Source organism: Zootoca vivipara, chromosome 7, assembly GCF_965207765.1.
Source record: "Zootoca vivipara chromosome 7, rZooViv2.hap1.1, whole genome shotgun sequence".
Taxonomy (NCBI): domain Eukaryota; kingdom Metazoa; phylum Chordata; class Lepidosauria; order Squamata; family Lacertidae; genus Zootoca; species Zootoca vivipara.
The window spans coordinates 32,900,428-32,921,581 of record NC_142590.1 but is presented as its reverse complement, the minus strand read 5'-3'; the positions used below and the strand labels follow the sequence as shown (position 1 = coordinate 32,921,581).

The following is a 21,154-nucleotide window of genomic DNA, read 5'->3' as shown; positions in this document are numbered from 1 at the left end:
GTTTGTGTTTCCTTAGGGAAATTGCTATTACAATTCTATCAACTGTTTAATAGGTCGAACTGCCACATCCACTGCAACTTTCTTGCAGTTTTGGAGATAAATAAACGTATTTGAATTTAAGTTTATTGATCCTCTGTAATATCTGATGAAAGTTCCATTTGTATTCATTTTTTTATATGAAAGCCCTTTAGTATATATTGATTTTAATACAATTTTAGACGTGTGATTTGCAGATAGGAAAATAACTGAATTCTACTGATATTAGTCCTGGCATTGGTGAAGGGGTGGGGGCATATGTTAATGCTGCAGAGGTGGGAACAGAGGAAATGGCCAGTGCTGACTGACTTTCTGTCTCAATGGCTTCAAAATGCATGCCATGTAAAAAAGATCTAATGCAGGCGTGGGAAGCCTATGACCATTAATATCTGAATGGATATAGTTCTTATTTCCTGAATGACATATGTGAAATAGAAGCAATATGCATCTTCAGGTGCGGTTCAGAATTCTGGGCTCTTTAAATTGACAGCTGTTAAGTAGTTTATGAAGTGAGATACCTAGTGATCTGCTGTGTTTGAGTCTCTGTGGAAACTAATCAAGGAGCAAATTACAGGTCAACCTTTCTCCCCCAGATAAAAATGTTAACCCCCCTCTTTGTTTTGCAGCTGTCCTTTCAACAATAGTCTCCAAATCTAAAATGTAACGTCACACTTCAAGCCACATGGAATGTAAAATGTTTCATGACTAGATAGCACAAATGTGATATGCAAGAGAGGTGATATATTTCCATTTCCTTGGTATTACAATAACATAAACTAAAAGGTGAACAGTAAGAAAAAGCAAGGGGAGAGAGGGCCGGTAAGGTGTGTGTGTGTGTGGGGGGGGTCTGACATCCTGTCTAGTCAAACTAAATTTTTGTATCTAGGAATTTCATCAAGCAGCATTTTGTGTATATACCCCTATATGCTAACAAAATACCCATGTAATCCAAATATCATGTTACAGTGGTTATGTTAAAGCTAAGTCAAAATATAGCTCACAAGAAACTTGTAGCATCTACAATTATTCTTTTCTTTCCCATCCCGCCCCCAAACCAAATGTACCTTAAATTCATTTCTTTTGTGGCTGTTCACAGCTCTATTAATTAGCACTTTTTTGTTCCTGCTTGCTGTGCTGGAAGATAGCTAGATTCATTTGGTTTCCTAGGCAATGTAGAGATGCTGCTTGTTCAGTAAGACTGGAGGAGTTACAGTACCCGGTTGCCTAGCATCCAGGTGATTCTTCCTATCTTTTGGTGCTCAGCTGCAACAGAGTGCTAGAAGACTGGTAAGTGCCCTTGTATTGTTTAGGTTACCGAACAACTCTCCTTGCAATCTAGCACAGTAGTACTAGAAGATAGGAAGGTACTGCTGATACTATGAGTCCATTTTTGTCCCCCTTGGGAGCATTGATAAAAAGCTTTCTTCACATCCTGCAAACAAGGTTGCAGAGTTAGTTGGTCTGTTTCAACTTAGCTCTATTTTATTTCTAATGTAAACATTGCTTATGTATCATTGTGTCAGCGTTAAGTTACAGTAAATGGATATTATGAGTAATCAAACAAGCCTCTGAATAACACTTGCTGTGAATCATAGGTGGGGAGAGTGCTGTTGTGCTCAGGTCCTGCTCATGCTTCCCACAGGAATTTGGTTGATCACTGTGAGAACAGGATGCTGGACTAGACAGGTCATTGGCTTGATCCAGAAGGCTGCTCTTATATTATGTTTCAATGGAAATGGTGTTACGGGGTGTTAGGAGAGGGGTAGTACCTCTGGTGGGGTACATGTCATGCTCCTTTTGGGGGTAGTTTGTCCACGTTTGGTTCCCATCCTGTACTCAGCTCTCTCACCTGTGGCTCTTAATACCATAGCTGTCAGAAGTGCCCACATCCTGGGAAACAGCTTTGACTGGCCAACTAAACCAGGTGAGGGTAGCCGATGGGTCTCAAATCCTCAGTGAGTTAGGGACTTGCTCTGCATGTGAAGACACTGAGCATATGTGTAAATTACCCTGAACATTCAGAAGAGTCTCTTAACTGTAGACTCCTTTATATGGTGTCATGAACTAATTTGAAAACTTTCTAATTCCATGCAGGGCCACCTTCCAAAGTCTGCTGTAATAGGAGGCTGCAGAATCTCATAAACTCATTTTGTCTTATTTTAAAAATGGGAGCAATTTCTTTTTTATATGCAGTATATAATCCAGAAAAACAATTAAATGTGGCAGAAGTTGCATTTTCTACTGTAGGTTCTTCTCTTAATTTTAACTTTTGTTTTTCCTCTTAGTTCCCCCCCCCCAATGTTCTATTCTAAGTTAGCATATGTTGAATCAGTAGAACTGCAATATCTAATAAGCAGCCACTTTAGCTATAATAAATAATTTGTGGGAAATTGTTCCATATTTTAAAATAAATAAGCTAGTTTTGAAAGTAGAAAACCAAGGCTTCCCACTTTTCCATGCTTCTCACTTTCTTGCAAGTTATTTACAGCTTTTGCCAAATGCAATTTACAAATTGCAAATAAATATTATTACTAATTGGTGTGAAGCTTATGCATGGATTTGGAAAGCTAGCAACGAAGAGAGGCCTAAATTGTAAATTTAACCTGGATTGTTTTCCATAAATCTAAACCATGATAGTGTTCATACAGATAATAAACAAAAGCAAAATACTGGAACATCTTAAGCTGAAAGACTAATATTTGGAAATGGATATGCCAATATTTTTCTCATCTGCAATTTTCATTGAATTATGCCCAGGGGTTGCTGAATTATTATTATGTAAGCGTGTACCTGGAACCTAACATTTGTTTATTTGGTTACCATACTGTGTAATACCATGTTTTGATTTTGTGCTGGAGTAGAAGTCAGTTTACCCTTTCTGGAACTCTTGCTGTTTCAGCAAGTCTGGAGGTTATGGTTTTTGGTTATGTTTTGAACTCAAGTATAATATTTGAGTAGAAATCAAACACAATGCTGTCAACGGCTTTTTGTGCACAAACGTGTGTGCATATCTGTCTATGTCCCTTTTGGAAACAGGGTCCTGCCCCTTTTCTTTCTGCTATGTTAGAAAGGCATGCATTAAAATTTATGAATGCACTCCTGACTTGGTGAGGGATACATGCATTTTATGCTTATGTAAAGGTAAAGGGACCCCTGACCATTAGGTCCAGTCGTGACCGACTCTGGGGTTGCGCGCTCATCTCGCATTATTGGCCGAGGGAGCCGGCGTATAGCTTCCAGGTCATGTGGCCAGCATGACAAAGCCGCTTCTGGCAAACCAGAGCAGCACATGGAAACGCCGTTTACCTTCCCGCTATAGCGGTTCCTATTTATCTACTTGCATTTTGATATGCTTTCGAACTGCTAGGTTGGCAGGAGCTGGGACCAAGCAACGGGAGCTCACCCCGTCACAGGGATTCAAACCGCTGACCTTCTGATCAGCAAGCCCTAGGCTCAGTGGTTTAACCACAGCGCCACCTGGGTCCCTTAAAATTTATGAATGCACTCCTGACTTGGTGAGGGATACATGCATTTTATGCTTATGTAGCTGTACCCAAATATAAAGAGTTGTAGCCGACAAAGTTCTACTCAGACTAGACCCACTGAAATGCATGGCCTTACATTGGTCATGTCCATTAACTTGATTGCATCTACTGTGAGTATGGCTAATGCTGGATACAATCTAAAATGCCATGTGTGTGAACTAATCCAGAGTTTATGAATCTGTAGTGTTTGCTGCCTGTGTGAAGGGCGAAGTTGCTTGTCCAAGTACTAAGTTAGTCCCATGCTAGGGAGAAGTGATTGACTGAGGTCTTGCCTCCAGTCATATACCACACGTGTTTTCCCTTTGTCATTGCCACATCAGTTGTGATCATCTCTGAGAATTGGCCTTTTCGAAAAGAGCACACCATGCAAACTAGTTTACATCAATTAGCATTATTGCATTTTACCTAATTGCACCATTTTCCAATTATTAATATAGAAAATTGAGTGGATACAGAAATGAACTTTGCATGTTAATCAACTTTTTATACAGTCACACCTCGGTTTGTGACTGCCTCTGTTTGCGACCGCTTCAGTTTCTGACCACCGCGGACCCAGAAGTGTTTACATCCGGGTTCCGCGGCGCTCTGATGCGCAGAAGCGATCTGCGCAGCGTGTGCGTGCACAGAAGCGTGCATCGGGGAGCGACTGATTCAGGGAGTGACCGGCTCCGCGGAACGGATTGCGGTCGCAAACCCAGTTATGACTGTATTTGGGGAATTTAAATACACTTCTAAGATTCCCTGTGGGAGAGCTGCCTAAAGGGAAGCTCCTATAATAATAATAATGATGATTTCTGGAATTGCACGTCTGTTTTTATCAGTATGATGGGACCCAGATGGAGCTGTGGGTTAAACCACAGAGCCTAGGGCTTGCTGATCAGGAGGTCGGCGGTTTGAATCCCTGCAACGGGGTGAGCTCCCGTTGCTCGGTCCCAGCTCCTGCCCATCTAGCAGTTCGAAAGCACATCAAAGTGCAAGTAGATAAATAGGTACCGCTCTGGTGGGAAGGTAAACGGCGTTTCTGTGTGCTGCTCTGGTTCGCCAGAAGCAGCTTTGTCATGCTGGCCACATGACCCGGAAGCTGTCTGCGGACAAACGCCGGCTCCCTCGGCCTATAGAGTGAGATGAGCGCCGCAACCCCAGAGTCTGACACGACTGCACCTGATGGTCAGGGCACCCCCCCCCCCTTTTATCAGTATAGATAATATATTTTCTAATGCAGAGCTTCAGAAAGGGAAGAAGAGCTGATATAGAACAAAAATAGAAAAAGTTGTACTAAAACTTTGGAAGGAAAATAGGTATAGAAAGGAAAAAAGCACAGGATGACTAAACACATTTGTTGTGTACTTGATCCCCTGCAATAGATAATAGTACTTTAAGACCCTCCAGGCATTTTACTGCCATTGAAATGCAGTTAATATTTCTGGGAAATTCTGCAGTCCTCATGCTAAAGTCAAACTGACTGGTATAATAGGAGAGGCCAGCCCCAATCAGCCTCCACAGCAGGTTGATGATTGGGGTTGCATGCAAATAAGGGACTTTGCAATTTCCATAAAAGAATGAGATGATGCTATAGTGGCCAGAAATCACTTTTTCAATTTATTCCAAGATTGCTGCAAAGATTAAGTGTGCCTAAGAAAAAGTAGTAGAATGTTAGTACAAGGAATGTAGGGAGATTAGAATGTATATTCTTCAGACCAGATTGCACAGGACTACAGAGATTCAAGGGCTTGCCGATCAGAAGGTCGGCGGTTTGAATCCCAGTGACGGGGTGAGCTCCCGTTGTTCGGTCTCTGCTCCTGCCCACCTAGCAGTTCAAAAGCATGTCAAAGTGCAAGTAGATAAATAGGTACCGCACTGGCAGGAATGTAAATGGCGTTTCCGTGTGCTGAGCTGGTTCACCAGAAGTGGCTTAGTCATGCTGGCCACATGACCCAGAAGCTGTATGCTGGCTCCGTCGGCCAATAAAGCGAGATGAGCACCACAATCCCAGAGTCGTCCGCGACGACCTAATGGTCAGGAGTCCCTTTACCTTTACCTTTTACAGAGATTCAAATCAGGATACCAAAACTGTACTATAGTAATAACAACAACAACAACAACAACAACAACAACAACAATTTATTATTTATTATTTATACTCCGCCCATCTGACTGGGTTTCCCCAGCCACTCTGGGCGGCTTCCAACTGAATATTAAAAACAGTACAGCATCAAACATTAAAAACTTCCCTAAACAGGGCCGCCTTCAGTTGTCTTCTGAAAGTAGAATATTTACTTATTGCCTTGACTTCTGCTGGGAGGGCATTCCACAGGGCGGGTGCCACTACCGAGAAGGCCCTCTGGTTCCCTATAACCTCACTTCTCGCAATGAGGGAACCGCCCGAAGGCCCTCGGTGCTGGATCTCAGTGTCCGGGCTGAATGGTGGGGGTGGAAAATTATTGTTATTATTATTATTAGTAATAATCAGGCAGATAATGGCATAATTTGTAATTGCTTTCATGAAAGTTTGTATTTTGACTGTATGTCAAATCATTTCTTTCAAGAACTGTGTTTTACATGCAAAATCAAGAATCTGCCTTTAGGTTGGAGTAGTGGAAATCATCCAGGCACAGTTGTAGAAGAGAGGGCCAGAATTTCCCTGACCCATAAAATCAAACCCTGTTACAATCTTTATTCACTTTTATATGCTTTTCTGTGTTTTTCTATTATTGCCCTTTGTCTGGATCTGGGTTTCTCAAACAGTGGGCCCGAGACCCACCAGTGGGGCTTGGGCTACTTTCAAATGTGCCTCAGTGCCACAGTGACTCATGACTTGCCTGCTCCACCCGCTACCCATGCCACAGCTAGCTGCACCTGTAACTCCTTGCCTGCTGAGTAAAGATGACTAGACAGAGGGGAGCAGGGAGGGAGGGAGGGACAGAGGAAGGTTCCTCTGCTCAGCTGGGCAAGTGACATAGGATGTGTTGGGCGTGGGAGAACAGAAAATGCTATTTAAAAGTCAATACGGTATTCATTATCAAAGTACACAAACTCCAATAGAAAGGAAGGGGAGAGGAAAGATGTGATAAGATGAAGTAGAGAATGTAAGAGAACCAGTGAGAAAATATGAAATAAAAAATTAGTCGGGGGGGGGGGGGTAGATGGGCTAAGGTACAAGTTGAATGTGTAAGGGGAAGTGAGAGAAGAAATTATAGGAGATGAGTAAAAAGTGCTTTGAAAGGCATGTGTGGGTGGGAAGAGAAATTATAAAAGAAAAGGCCTTTTCTAGTTAGTGCCTCTGGATCAGAAAATTCTGCATGAAATGTGGAAATATCTCCAGAACAAATGTCTGTGCTTATCTTCAGGAAAGCTGAGCTTTGGAACAATGTGCTGCGAGGAAAATGCTGTGGCAATGAATTTAGCTATTTCCAAAGATGGATCTTGGAGACCAGTAGAAAATTCTGTCAGTAACTTGAAGCTGATTGTGCTAGACTCCACCTCCATCTGCCACCATTTTCTGCCCCTGTACAACAAGTTTATGTCTGCTGGGTCTTAATAATTTTCAGGTAGGCCCTAAGGGTAGAAAATGTGAGAACCCTTGATGCAGATGTTAATGACTAAAATCAAGATCTTGTACCAACTGCTCCATAGTCTTAGTGGAAAGGATACATAAAGTTATATGTTTGAATGTTGAATGCTGGATAAGTGTTTAATAGTAATTGTATTTGTATTTGTTTTAAAAAAATGAATGTTCAGATCTGGAAGAGTTTAAATTATCTTGCATTAGAATAGCAATCTGAGTGTGCTACAAATAATGAAGTACAGTTTTCTTTTGCTGGATATCTGATTCTAATAATAATAATAATAATAATTCATAGTTGTCTGTGTAATTAAAAATGTCTTTTCCAATCTAAAAGTGCTTCCTATTATCAATGGAACTTTCATATTGCTGACCTCAGCAACATGAACACAGTTTTCTTTTATTAAGCTCTTGCTGAGCTGATCAACATGTCAGAAATTATACAGTGGAAATTGTGGCCAAAACCACTGTAAAAAAAAATTGGATGGTTAATAAAACCCCGTTAGTGCAGTAGTATGAATCTGCATTTGTTTAAAACTATATAGTAGTTGTAGATTTGTTTTTTGCTCAGTTAATGTATACATTATTATAGTGCTTTTCAAACTGTGCACTAGGTTCATTGGGACCTATATGGAAGGAGTAGGATCCCCATAGTGAGAGTATGATTAATGGCACAACACATCTCTAAAATACAGATTTTCCATAATTTTTTATTCCCTCCTGGGAATTTGTTATGTGCTTGTGTCACGTTTCACCGACTCTCGTCCCTCCCTGCCAGCCCTCCTGACACTGGCCAGGTTGAGAATGGCAAGAGCGGTGAACGTTTCAGCAAAACTAGACAAAACAAATTGGTAGAACTGCCACCACTTCCCCGTTCCCACCAAGCACCCAAGGAGGAGGGACCAAGGAAGAAATCCCCCGCCTTTTATCAGGTTGCAAGGCTCTTAGTCTCTCTCTGGAGACGCAGACAGAAATTCAACAGGTAAGGTTTTTTAGTTGCAAAACTCTGGCTCACTTTACCGTGACGCCGACAGAAGATCAATCAAAGAGGTAGGTGACTAAGTGGCTTTAGGAACTGGGTTTATTTGTCCCCCCTAAGCAAAGCCCCCCCAAAACAGAAAGGCAATATTCCTTTTCCAGGATTTATTTAAGAATAAAAACAAGACAGCTTAAAAACAGTGCACATTTCTTTAACAAGTTAAATCACCTTCTTCAGGCAGGATAGGGGGGGGGGGAGAGAGGAGATGCCATTTTAAAGAAACCAATTTGCATTCCTAAAATATGGAGTTTACCCTTCTCCCACAATGCCTCATGATACATGAACCAAAGTTTCTACTCTATAATCTTATATCCATGACAGCTTGTGTAGAGCAACAGTGAGTCCTTACCGACCTGAGAGGCACTCCGTGTGCACATTATCTCTATCTTAGAAGACAGCACAGGGTGTTCTGCAATACTTTGGTGGAGCTCTAGAAAGAAATATGTGGGTTTCACAAGAAGCAGGCTAACGTGGAAGGCTTTCTTGAAAGCAGAAAATCTGAAAAATACTGTGTGGCATCACATAATAATCCAGATCACAAAGGTCTGTATGTTCACCATCAGTATGCCCAGGAATTAATGCCAAGTTTTGAAGGTCCCAACTTAGGTATTAAGGTTCAGAGGGCCCCCTGTCCATTGCTAATTTTGATCTGAAGGACTGCTGCCACACTATTTTTAGCCAACATGAAACTGGGGTTAGCTGCATTGGGGAGGGGAGTATGGTTAACACCAGCTTCATGCGTTTGCCTCAGATGACCCTCATTTAGCAAACATTAAATAATAAAATATACCTACAGTGGTATCTCGTGTTACGTACCGCCCCCCCTTACAAATGCTGTGGGTTACACTCTCCGCTAACCCGGAAGTAGATGCCCCTTGTTGCAACCTTTGCCCTGGGATGCGAGTGGAAGTCGTGCTCTGGTGGCACGGCAGCATCAGGAGGCGCCATTAGAGAAAGCGCGCCTCATGTTACGAGCAGTTTCCTGTAACGAACGGACCTCTGGAACGATTAACTATGTAACACGAGGTACCACTGTACTTACATTTGTGAGGATATTCTTATTTTACTCGTGATAATGATTTCCCCCTCAATCCAGTACACTCTAGAAGAGGAAGTAAATATTTGTTTCTATACATGTGCATCAGGTTGAAAAGGGACAGCCATTACTTTATAAAATTTGTGAAAATTATATTATGAAATTTCAGCATGATAAGTCACTCTGAGCTTCTGTGGTTTTATGGCAGGATCAATTTAGTAGTATATTAAGAAATATCATACAGTGATGTCTTAATGAAAATATAATTGTTGAATGAAATTTTCATTTATCTGTCTAATTTCTTGGTGTATGAGGCTAATCAAAGTGCCCCTATGTACTGAAAACCCAGTTGAGTAATATTCCATTGTTTTGTTTAGATTATTTTCAATATCAGGGCATTCTGTTCTGCTGAGTACATTGTAATTATTCTGCTATAATGATACTCCATTTGGAAACTAATGACATCTTTTCACAACAACATTTAGGACAGTAGTGCATATAAATGTTGACAATCTGATACGAACAAAAAATCAAGAATGTGACTTTCCAATTACAATATAGCTTAAAGCCATGCCATTATCATCTGGTCTTTGCAGTTCCTCCCCCCAATATGGGAACAAGGAGGAAAAATATAATGACCTTCCCCACAAAAAAAATCCTTTGTAGACACCATAGTAGTGACCTCTGCTACTAGGATCCTGAGGGTAGCAACACAAGAATGGGGTCTCTGCGGTGGCTCCCTATTATTGGAATGCTCTTCATTACATATCTTTAGGCACCAGGTGAAAATGTTCAGCCAGGCCATTGGCTGATTAAACAATCTATGGCCTTGTAAATGTTTTTGTGGGAGGGGGTTACTGGTGTTGTTATGCTATGCTATGTATTTTGTGTGTTCATTTTGTATTTTTATGTTGTAAACTACCCTGTGGTCTTCTGTACTTAAGGGCTGTACAGTACTTAAACTTAATAAATAATAATAGTAATATTAGTAATATTTGCTTTTATACTCTTTTCATTCTCTACTTCAAAATTAGCTATTCAATAGGCACTGAAAATACATTTCAACACAATTTCTATTCTCTACAACTTTTAAAAAACTCTCTAACATTTTGGGTGGGTGGTATATTTCAAAATCTCTACTGCTCTGTGGTTCCTAATGGTAGTCCATATGCTTTGGCAGACATGTAATCAACCATGTAATTGGCTACTGTTCCATTTTTCAAAAGCATGTATCACCATAAATCCTGTAAGATTGTATCCATGTGGCCATGAATGTTTGAAGAGCAACTTGAGGTGGATATTTTTGCAGCCATTAATCTCATGGAAGCTTCTGAAACGTTTTTATGTTTCACCTCCTTAAAAGCATTCCTCGGTGGTATCCTACTCCTAGGGCTTACGGACACTTTCTTTTCCTCTGCACTTTCCAGGCACAGTCCACACGTTAAGGCTCTGTATCCAAGCACACTTTTTTTCTGCTCCAGAGCTTTCCCTACAAAAACCCGCTTTTAAAAGCCCAGTTGGAGCAAACGTCAGTCCGCTTAAAACCCAATTGGCGTTTGCTCCAGTTGAGCAATGAAGAGCAGGTTTTCGCATGGAAGGCTTGCATGCGGAGCTTTTACCGTAAGCGTGAACCTGTGCCTGGAGAGAGCAGGGCAAAAGCTAAGTGTGAATATGTCCTTAGTTTTTACTTACTTATCTTCAGTCATTATCAAGTTTCTCTAAACCTCAGTTATACTTTTACTCAAAACATTACAGGATGGACTTAAAAGAATGCAAGTACCCAACACTCCAAAGTTTAGGGCTTGAGCCTTTGTTAACTGCTTGTTGGTGCTGGTGGTGGGCAATTGTACACGCTCAGAATGACACAGAACTTTGCTTTTTATTGGTCTGTGTCAGTTAACAAGGCAGATAAGAGGTCACTTTTCTAACAGCCTCCACTAAACTCTGGAACTGCACTTCTCAATTTGCAAAAAGAGGAAGAAAACAAGCCATGCAGGTAATGGCTTACAAATTACTGCAATAAGATTTGTTTCAATGAAATGTTATCCTGTTATTTTTCAGGAGCTTTTCATGTTACAAAACTTGCTTTTCTGTTAATAAAACTTTTCCTTGTCATTTTCACCAGAAAAGGTGCAAGTGTGCAGGCTTAACCTTTTCTCTACCAACCACTGTAACTACCCACCACTTTCCCTTACAATAGAGTTCAAGAAGTGTGTTTGCTCTTGAAAAGGGTCAAAAAAGTAAGTTGGGGTAGAATATGCTGTTAGATGATGTGATACCAATATAATATATAGCTGATGGCTGCCAGCAATTATAAAGGGAAATATCTACTGAAAATGCACTTAAAAACAATGTAAATACTGTAGATGACAATAGCTCACAATGTACCAGGTAACTGCTGGGCAGAATAATGTTATATGGATGTCTGGTGATCATCTCATTTATTAATTCTACAGGCAGTGGCTGCAGAACCCTCTTTGGCACCTGAGGCAGCACAGCCGCCCTTACGGACTGTGCATGTGTGGCATCCCACACGTGCGCAGTCCGTACAGAATGCTGCACATGCGCAGTTCGTATGGGCTGCTGCTTGCACAGCGACCGTACAGGCTGCCGGCCAGAGTGGCACCTGGGGCGGCTTGCCCCCTCGACCCCCCTCTTCCTACGCCCCTGTCTACAGGTACACATTCAAAAACAGTTTCTTGATGGCAGGCTCAAATTCCTTTTGAAGGCCCTTTGTTCCATTGTTTTTCTAGGGCCTGGAGCCCCATGACTACTTTGAATGAAAAGTAGAGAGAATTTTGAAAAGCAGCAAGAACAAAGGAAATGTTTCTACATAGTTGTTCTTGTTATTTTCCTGGATTATTTTAGTTTACATCCATTTTGTTTATGTTTAAGCCACCTAATTGTGTTCAGGATTACAGCTCTTTGAACATCATTTATGTATAGTAGGGGAAAGGACTCACAATAAGTATTTTGTTGTTGTTTAGTCGTTTAGTCGTGTCCGACTCTTCGTGACCCCATGGACCATAGCACGCCAGGCACTCCTGTCTTCCACTGCCTCCCGCAGTTTGGTCAAACTCAGTATAGCAAGAATGTATTATACCTGAAACCATCTGTGACACACTATTATCAGGCGTAAAAGAACCTTGGGTTATAGCCAATGGTTTTATGCAGCTGATGGTAAGACTTCTGTCAGTGGAACAATGAAGGAAGCCATTTTCAGTGAGTTCCTCCTCCCCACTCCTCAATCTGCTCCAGAGGATTGGGAGGAGGACCCTCCAGAGCAAATTTAGGAGGAATTGTGGGGGGGGGGGGGAATCAGTGAAAAGTGCCTCCCTTTCCATTCTGCTGATGAAAGCCTTACCACCAACCAATACATTACTTTTTCAAATGCATACATAGCTTTAAATAATTTTGCAAATGCAGAGATATCTATAGGATTAGTAAAAGCCAAATTTCAGCTTTGCTACATTCTTACAATTTCTTCACTCAACCTTTACTAGTACATGTCATTTATCAAACCTGTATTGACAATAAAATGCTAATAAGATCTAGTAAAACCTTTTATTATTTTCTTGTTGTTTTTACTTGGTTTTGAATAGGAGAGAAAGCTTCCACATCTCCTGATTAGTGAGAAATAAGGATTAGTAATTCTGCTTCACAAAAGATCCTCTAATTGAAGAGAGATTAGATTTTATTTTAATTAATTTCTTTACAACCAATGGTTTTATGCTAGATTAAACGTGGTCCTTCTAAGAGGATAAGCCTTACAGATAATTATAAAGGCAGTGCAGACACCATGGCATTGTTTATGTTTGCTTTTCTACTGTAGATTCTTTTTTCCCTTTATCCCAATCTATAATTCAGAACAAAATTTTAAAAAATCCTTCCAGTAGCACCTTAGAGACCAACTAAGTTTGTCATTGGTATGAGCTTTCGTGTGCATGCACACTTCTTCAGATACACACAGATATAATTCAGAAGAAAAAGAAAGGAGTTCATAATATCATTTGTATCTCAGCTTTCTAGGCTTTATTAAAAAGGGCAATGTCAGGGCTGATGGGGCTTTCCCTATTCACAACAATCACCACAAGCCTCCGAAGGTTTTTATGGACTTTATTTGCAGTATTTACAACAGGTCATTAGCACGTAATAATCACCCATGAGAGTCACTCAGTTCAGATCTCTGCTGAGGCCTGCTCCTCCAGCAGCTTGTAAAATGAAAATGACTGAGTCTTTTGTAAAATGAAAATGACTGAGTCTCAGTAGAGCTGGGGTAAACCTCCCCCCCCCCCACCATTCTGAGCTGGAGCTTAACCCTCGCTGCTCCTGTGAACTTCCTGGCTCTCTAGCCTCTAGACTTACTCCAACAGCTCTCCCCTCATTATCTCCCTCCTCCTCGGACCCAACGTCCTCTTCTCTCCCCGCCCATTCCCCTCCGGGGAACTGGGAGCCACTGGCTCATCCCTGACAGGCAATGTGTATATGCTTAGCACTGAATTAAAGTGTCTTGTGGACTGTAAATATATTTATGGAACCTCCTGCAAAGGCTTGCGCTCGGAAAGGTCACTTTGGTGCTGCTGATGCAGCCGTTTGACTTCACCCCCAAAGGTGCACTCCATGGATGCCAAGAACCAATAAAAATTAATGCATTAAATGTGGAGATTCACATGGTATTGTATGGCCAAAGAATGGTACCAGGCATGCTACTATCACATTCAGAAACTACTTTCATTTTCCATTCTGAATGTGGGCAGATTATCATGGTGGGTTCCCCATCCCACTCCCAAGTACATGGGCAAGCACTATAGACCACCAAATTAATTCTATTTATCATGAAAGCCAGACTTCTACACTGAGCAGCTTCCTTGACTTTTAACTAATAAATAAAGTCTTCTGTTTCTTTGTTTAGCTACATTTTTCAGAAACATGTTTCAATAAGATGCTTTTCAGTAAAAAAAAAAGTGAATTATCTTTGGAAATGATATTTGGGAATAGCATTAGAAATGCATTGTATTTGCGTGTTTGACATTTTAAAACTATAATGTTGTTTCTCTATATTACACAGCATTAAAAGTAACCTCATTTTCTATTTCTTCTGCTGTGTGCTCCTGGTTTCCATCAAAATGGCATTTGAGATTTATCTTAAGCACTAAATTTACTGCTGAATAAATATATGCAATGTTAATGCGGCTTTTGGAATGCCTGTGGGAAAGTATGTTTTCTGAAGACATCTCCAAATACATGTCATTGTTCAATTATTTGTTAACCTTAGATGATGTGAAAAGCTACAAAAGATGTGATATCCTAAGGGCATTTATTTGTACAATACCAAGCTCAGAAAAACACTAAGATGGGGCTGCTTTGCATGCAAGGGGCCAGAAAGTTCAGGACATAAGGTCAGAAACTCTCTAAAAATATATAAAAAGGAACACAGAAGTCTTCTGGATAGCAGTGTGTACAACATCTTTTTTCGATGGAGACTTAGTGATAAGTAAGCAAAGTAAACATTCCTGTAACTTTCATTTAGAGATAATGCACTTCTCCACAATATAGCTCCTACTCCATGAGAAAACACAGTTGTAATGGACAAATATATTTTTCTACATAAGAACAGAATAATACTCATTTCTGGAAATCATAAATCTCAGAGTTAATCTTGCTTTTGAAAAGATGCCACTATTAAGAGTAAGGCATGTGTGCTATAGTCTTGCAATGTATTCCTTTTCAGCTCCCTCTAATAAAATACATGGCCAGTTAGATATCGGCCTTAAGCCTATGACCAATTGCTCCATCCCGTGTTAGTAAAATCAATTGAATGTTTTTATTTTTGGTTGGGTTATGGCTCCCTCCTCCACATATGGTTTGGTGTTCTGTGGAGAGAACCTAAACTGATTTGTAAATATCTAATTCCTCTCCTTTTCTCACCCAATTTTGAGGGAACTGAATGATTCAGAAGGTTCAGACTGAGTTACATGCACTGTAAACATGCTTAAACTTTGATAGCTTTTCCTAATTAAAATGTAATTACTGTATGCTAGATCAAAAGTCAGCATATGGCCAAGCTAAATTATAAAATTGCTTTATTCTGTGAACTCTGTTTTAACTTATACCCGTGGGCCAAAGTCAGTCAGACAGAAAGATTGTTATTGGCACTGATAAACATGAAACCAGGTGCACTTCGGCCTCACTGATCCTCATTTCTGCCTCTTTCACTTGTTCTTCATATTTTGAGAAAATGTGATGGAGAAAAGGGGATTTGTCCTGACAGCATTCATATGTTAATCTCCTTGTAATTGCTAGGGGCTGACAGAACTCTCACTTGATTGAGACAATGAAACATCTGAGAGTGATTCTTGGAGCAGAGAAAGGTTCCTTTAGCACAGGATATCATGAGTTTAATAAACTACTTACAGCTATTTGAGTATTTTTGTGCTTTGAGGAAACTTGGTACAGTATCTATCTATCTATCTATCTATCTATCATTTAGATATTACCCATCACCAAGAGGCCACAGGGCAGTATTATTTATAAGTAGCATAATAAAACACAGGAACTTAAAAACAATTAGGACTCATATACAACTCATATCAAAGCAGGAGTGTCAAACTCAGCCACACTCTTCCAGCCACAATTCCTCTCATCCAAAAGAAAATAAGAGGGAAATAAAATTAGAAACATACCATGAATTTTTATTTTCTTTCAGCTTTATTTCAAAGGGAATGCAATCCTATATTTATTTATTGCATTTTTTACACAACTTTGACCCGAAAAAACTGTCTGTGGACAAACGCCGGCTCCCTCGGCCAGTAAAGTGAGATGAGCGCCGCAACCCCAGAATCATTCGCAACTGGACTGTCGGGGGTCCTTTACCTTTACCTTTACACAACTTTTAAAGAGCAAAAGGTAGCATACATGCCCCCTCTCGCTGCCTGACAATAATCCTGTGCAATAAGCTTGTCTGAAAAATAGTATCCGCCCCAACATTACCCAATAAGCTTCATAGTGCAGATTTCAGCCTAGGTTGCCCAAGTCCTGATTTGATATTATAGCTGAGAGTGGCTAACCTATGGCCCTCCATATGTTCCTTGTCTTCAACTCCCATCATCCCTGATTTGGCCATGTGGCTGATGGGAGTTAGAGTCCCAACAATGTCTGGAAGTCTACAGATTAGCAATTTATGCTCTAACCACTACCCTACTCTGGCTCTTATTGTTCCTGTCCACATCACCTGCAAAGGTCAGATACAAAGGTTCCAGCTTTGGTGATTTTCTCATTCTCTTAGAACAGGCGTTGGCAACCTTTTCTGCCCGTGGGCCAGAGGATTCCCATGGACTTTAGTCCGTGGGTCGGACATGGGCCACACAGGCGCAGAAGCGATTTCCGGTGGCGCTGTGGACATTTTGGAAATGGGCAGCCAGCACCGGAAATTGCTTCTGCGCATGTCCGTGGCTGCGCAGAAGCGATTTCCCGTGCTGGCTGCCCTATTTATCTACTTACACTTTGACATGCTTTCGAACTGCTACGGTAGGTTGGCAGGAGCAGGGACCAAACAACGGGAGCTCACCCCGTTGCGGGGATTCAAACCGCTGACCTTCTGATCGGCAAGCCCTAGGCTCTGTGGTTTAACAAATAATTGTTGAATGAGCTTGATATAATGAATAGAGTTTGTGTGTTTGCTTGTTTATCCTGATTATTATTATTATTAATTTATTATTTCTACCCCGCCCATCCGGCTGGGCTTCCCCAGCCACTCTGGGCAGCTTCCAACAAAATATTAAAATAGAGTAATCCATCAGACATTAAAAGCTTCCCTAAACAGGGCTGCCTTCAGATGTATTCTAAAAGTCTGGTAGTTGTTGTTCTCTTTGACATCTGGTGGGAGGGTGTTCCACTACCGAGAAGGCCCTCTGCCTGGTTCCTTGTAACTTGGCATCTTGCAGTGAGGGAACCTCCAGAAGGCCCTCGGGCACTGGACCTCAGTGTCCGGGTAGAACAATGGGGGTGGAGACGCTCCTTCAGGTAAACTGGACTGACGCCGTTTCGGCCGTTTTTAGACTAAAAGTAGGTAACAACCAAAAAAACTCCAAATATATTATAATTGTGCAGTGCATATTTTGGGTTTAGTTCAGGGCACACAGTGGATGTAATTCAGTGTTGCACTAAGGCTGGATTGAACAATCTCACTTCTGCTTTCTCTCTCCCCCCCCATGCTATTTTGGACTCTCCTCCACAGGGGGGGGAAGGTGTGGGCTGCATGGCGGGGGGGGGGGAGATGGGGGAAAGCCCCATTGCCTTAGCGGGCTTTCTTTGTTTATTATTATTTTATTCATAAAAATATTAATATACTGCTAGATCACAAAGCATAGTAAAGCAGTCAACAACACTAAGAGCAATTTAAAAGCATTCTGTGTAAACTGTATTTGTGTTTGTGAGCTAGAACAGAGGACCTAAATCAGGCAAAGGCAACCTTGGCTCTCCAGAAGTTTTGGAACTACAACTCCAATGATCCCTAGCTAACAGGGCCAGTGGTCAGGGATCATGGGAGCTGTAATTCCAAAACATCTGGAGAGCCAGATTGCCTATGCCTGACCTAGATTGTAGTGTTGACTGATTCACTGTTATGTAGCAGTGTCCCCCCCCCCATTCATCCTTTTGCCTTGAGGTATCTGGTGTTCTTCACCAGAATGCACAATTAGGTGGTGGTTTGGGGCTTTAGGGGTTTTGATTTGGAAGACTTTAAAACAGATTCCAATGGTAAGAAAATGTAGTGTCCTATAACCAGCAATCAGATTACAATTTTAAGCCAAGTTAAAATTATTGATGTTTTATAGAATAATGGAAAGTGGAGTAGATAATGTTTATCAAGTTCAGTCAATATAACTGCTTAGGTGTGGGTGCTTCCTTAAATGCAAGAAAAAATTGCATGGATTAAACATATTATTGTGGGCATGTGGATGATTCTGATGAAATATACTTTAGCTTATATTCTGTATAAAAAACTAACCTAGTTAGAAAAGACTTTAACATATGTGCTAAGCATTTATATTGTAAATACTATAAATACTTTATGGATTTTATACAATATATCTGCTATAGTATTAATAATATTCAATTATAAAAACCTAATTGTATTTATACCGATAATTTCTAGCATTTACCAATTACTGGTATATATAAACATGCTATTAAAGGAATGTTCACTAGGTATTTTTCTAACAACAGAAACAATTATTTTGGGAAACAATTTCTCTTCTATATTTTATCTTTTAGTTCAGTGTTTGGAGATGACAACCAAAAGGAAAATTATTGGTCGCCTGGTGCCATGCCGATGTTTTCGAGGGGAAGAAGAAATTATCTCAGTGCTCGATTACTCCCACTGCAGCCTCCAGCAGGTGCCAAAGGAAGTTTTTAACTTTGAACGGACATTGGAGGAGCTTTATCTAGACGCCAATCAAATTGAAGAGCTACCTAAGGTAAACTCTGTTCTTTCTCTAATACACAAATGCAGTTGCCTTGCTGAATGAACATTTAAGGTATGCTTGGAACTCTCAGTATAAAAAGGGAAATTGGCATAAACAAACTGCTGAGTTCAAGTATTTAGAGTTCTAAATATTCTCACTGTGTCAACCAATTACACATTTTCCTACTTTTAGAAAATAATGATTTCAGCTCTGCAAACAGACAAAGAGGTCTGTGGATTTGGTCCTTCCAAGTGTATGAATTGAAATTCCTTTATTAATGCCACGTTATTTAAGAAATATGCATTGGGGATTATCTAGAATGTGCTAGAATTAAGTCACAACAAATTCTAAGCTCATGGGTGTATTAATGATATGTCATTTGCTTAAAATGAAGAAAATATTTTTTGTAGGCTAGAGACCTAGACATGGTGAACCCTATTTAACATTGTCACATCTCTTCCTGTAATGTATAAATGAGGAAACGTGTGGCGTGGCACTATTATACAGTATTGTGCATTCCTTGCCTGTATCCCATATTGTTTGCTGCTGCCTCTGGGGTACACAGATCAAGTAACTTCGGGTTTCATTTCTAGCCGTGGTTAGATGGAATAGAAGATGAATGTGGTGGCAGTCTACTTGAGAAGCCCTTGCTTAGCCAGAGTGGCAGTCATAGCAGCAAGAGAGTAAAAGTCTCTTTTTTGTTACAATATCTACTTCACAGTTGCTCTCTTCCATCAGTAGATGTGAAAACTGAGATCTGGCATAAGCTTGCACTCCTCATTACTGGCCAACAGTACTGCTCACTGCTTTGATCATTACATAGGAAGTGTGAGTAAAGGAATTTGCACTTTCTCTTGCCTTTCCCTTCCGTCTTAAAACATAACATTTGAAGCCATTCACTGACTAGATTCCCACAACTTCACCTTTCCTCTAGTATGACGGATGGCTAACACATACTAATCCCTCCCCCACCCAATCATTTGTACTGCAGAAACAGCAAGAAACAAAATATTTTCTTTCTGTCTCTCTTTTCCCTTTTCCAAGCAGTGTAAATGACAGAGGTGCCTGCCTATCTCCCAAACCTCCCAAAATCTCCCAAACCTCTGTGGGCTTGGAGAGAGGCAGTTCCTTCTGTCACTTGTTTTAAGAAGAAGCCTCTTCTCCAAACTGCAGTGCAAACAGAATAGCACCTTGCCAAGGCCTTGGAAGCTCGCAGAGGGTTTAGGAGAGAGCAAAATATTCCCCAACTCTTAACACAAGTGAGTTAAGAGAAGAAATAGAACATTGAATAACTGCAGTTCCTTATCTGCTCCAAGTCACAGTGCAAATGAGAAAAATTCTTGCCTCTCTCCTAGGCCCTCTGCAAATACTGAAGGTACTTGAGGAAGGGGACAGGTTTGTGGAAAGCACTAGTGAAAGCTGGATAGCAAACTGATATTTTGTTCACATGTACAGCTCACCTGTATATTCATGTCACCATAGTGACTCAAATCTCTTACAATTTAAGATTTGCTGTCCATGCCCTTTTCATAGCTTTAGAGGAATTTTGCGAGAGAAAGAATGGGAGGAAAACACAGACACATCCTCACTGGGAAACATAGCACTAAGCAACTTTCATTTTTGCAGGCTGGATGAGCTTTGGAAAGTTTACACGTGCGTGAAAATCACTTCTTTTTGTGGCATCATTATTGCATATTGCTGTTGTAGTGCTTAGTGCCCCAGCATCACATTAACAAATGCGAGTTTGTTAGTTCTTACCATGTACCGTAAGTAGCATCTGTTTGGAAGGGAACAACCTCTGCAGTGGCCCTTGCTTTATATGGAGCCAAATCTTTAAATTTACACTCTAGCAAAAGCTACACAGTATCCTCCATTCCAAATTACCGGTATTAAGTCTCATTGACTTCAGTGGAGGAACTTAAAACTGCTTAACTTGGGTAGATGTTGCCAACTCTGTATTGTTCTATTGCTAAACTATCTCCCCTTTTCTTGCTTCTTTAGCTCAGTGCAGTGGTTTGGATGCTCAGTGCAGTGGTTTATTCACTCCACCGGGCAATTGTTTATAACTGGAGAAGCAATTTAGTTATACTCTCCAGGGGGTTGAAGGAAAAGTGATATAGAGAAGTGAGTCATTTACTCAGCTGTTGATAGAGAAGACTCCAGATACCAAATCATATTTTTCTGCATCATAGAGATGAAATGGTGTGTGATAGAGGTCAATTTGTCGGTGGATAGTTCAGAGTTATTGCTTCATTTTAATCACAATGTATGGTTACTATTTAATAATAATTTAAAGAGACTTAAAAAAGGGGATTCCACTTTCTAGATGTGTGTGTGTGTGTAGAACACAAAATGTGTCATCTCAACTATCACATTTTAAAAAGAGATTCTAGCATGGAATTTTAACATGTGGCCACAAATACATCACAATATAATTTTGTGCGTAATAGTTGAGTGAGGAGAAGGGTTGTC

General features: G+C 40.6%; 1 protein-coding gene across 5 annotated transcripts in view; it reads left to right on the top strand.

The window, feature by feature from the left end:
* LRRC7 (leucine rich repeat containing 7) overlaps positions 1-21,154 on the top strand; it is a 172,202-nt gene that overhangs the window by 44,736 nt on the left and 106,312 nt on the right. For all 5 annotated transcript variants that reach the window (XR_015951009.1, XM_088673912.1, XM_088673915.1 and 2 more), the window contains exon 3: positions 18,492-18,694. Coding sequence is in view for 4 of the 5 variants with exons in the window: in XM_088673912.1 (XP_088530038.1) it covers positions 18,492-18,694 (203 nt within the window). In the remaining variant the exon portion in view is untranslated. The remainder of the gene's footprint in view (positions 1-18,491; positions 18,695-21,154) is intronic.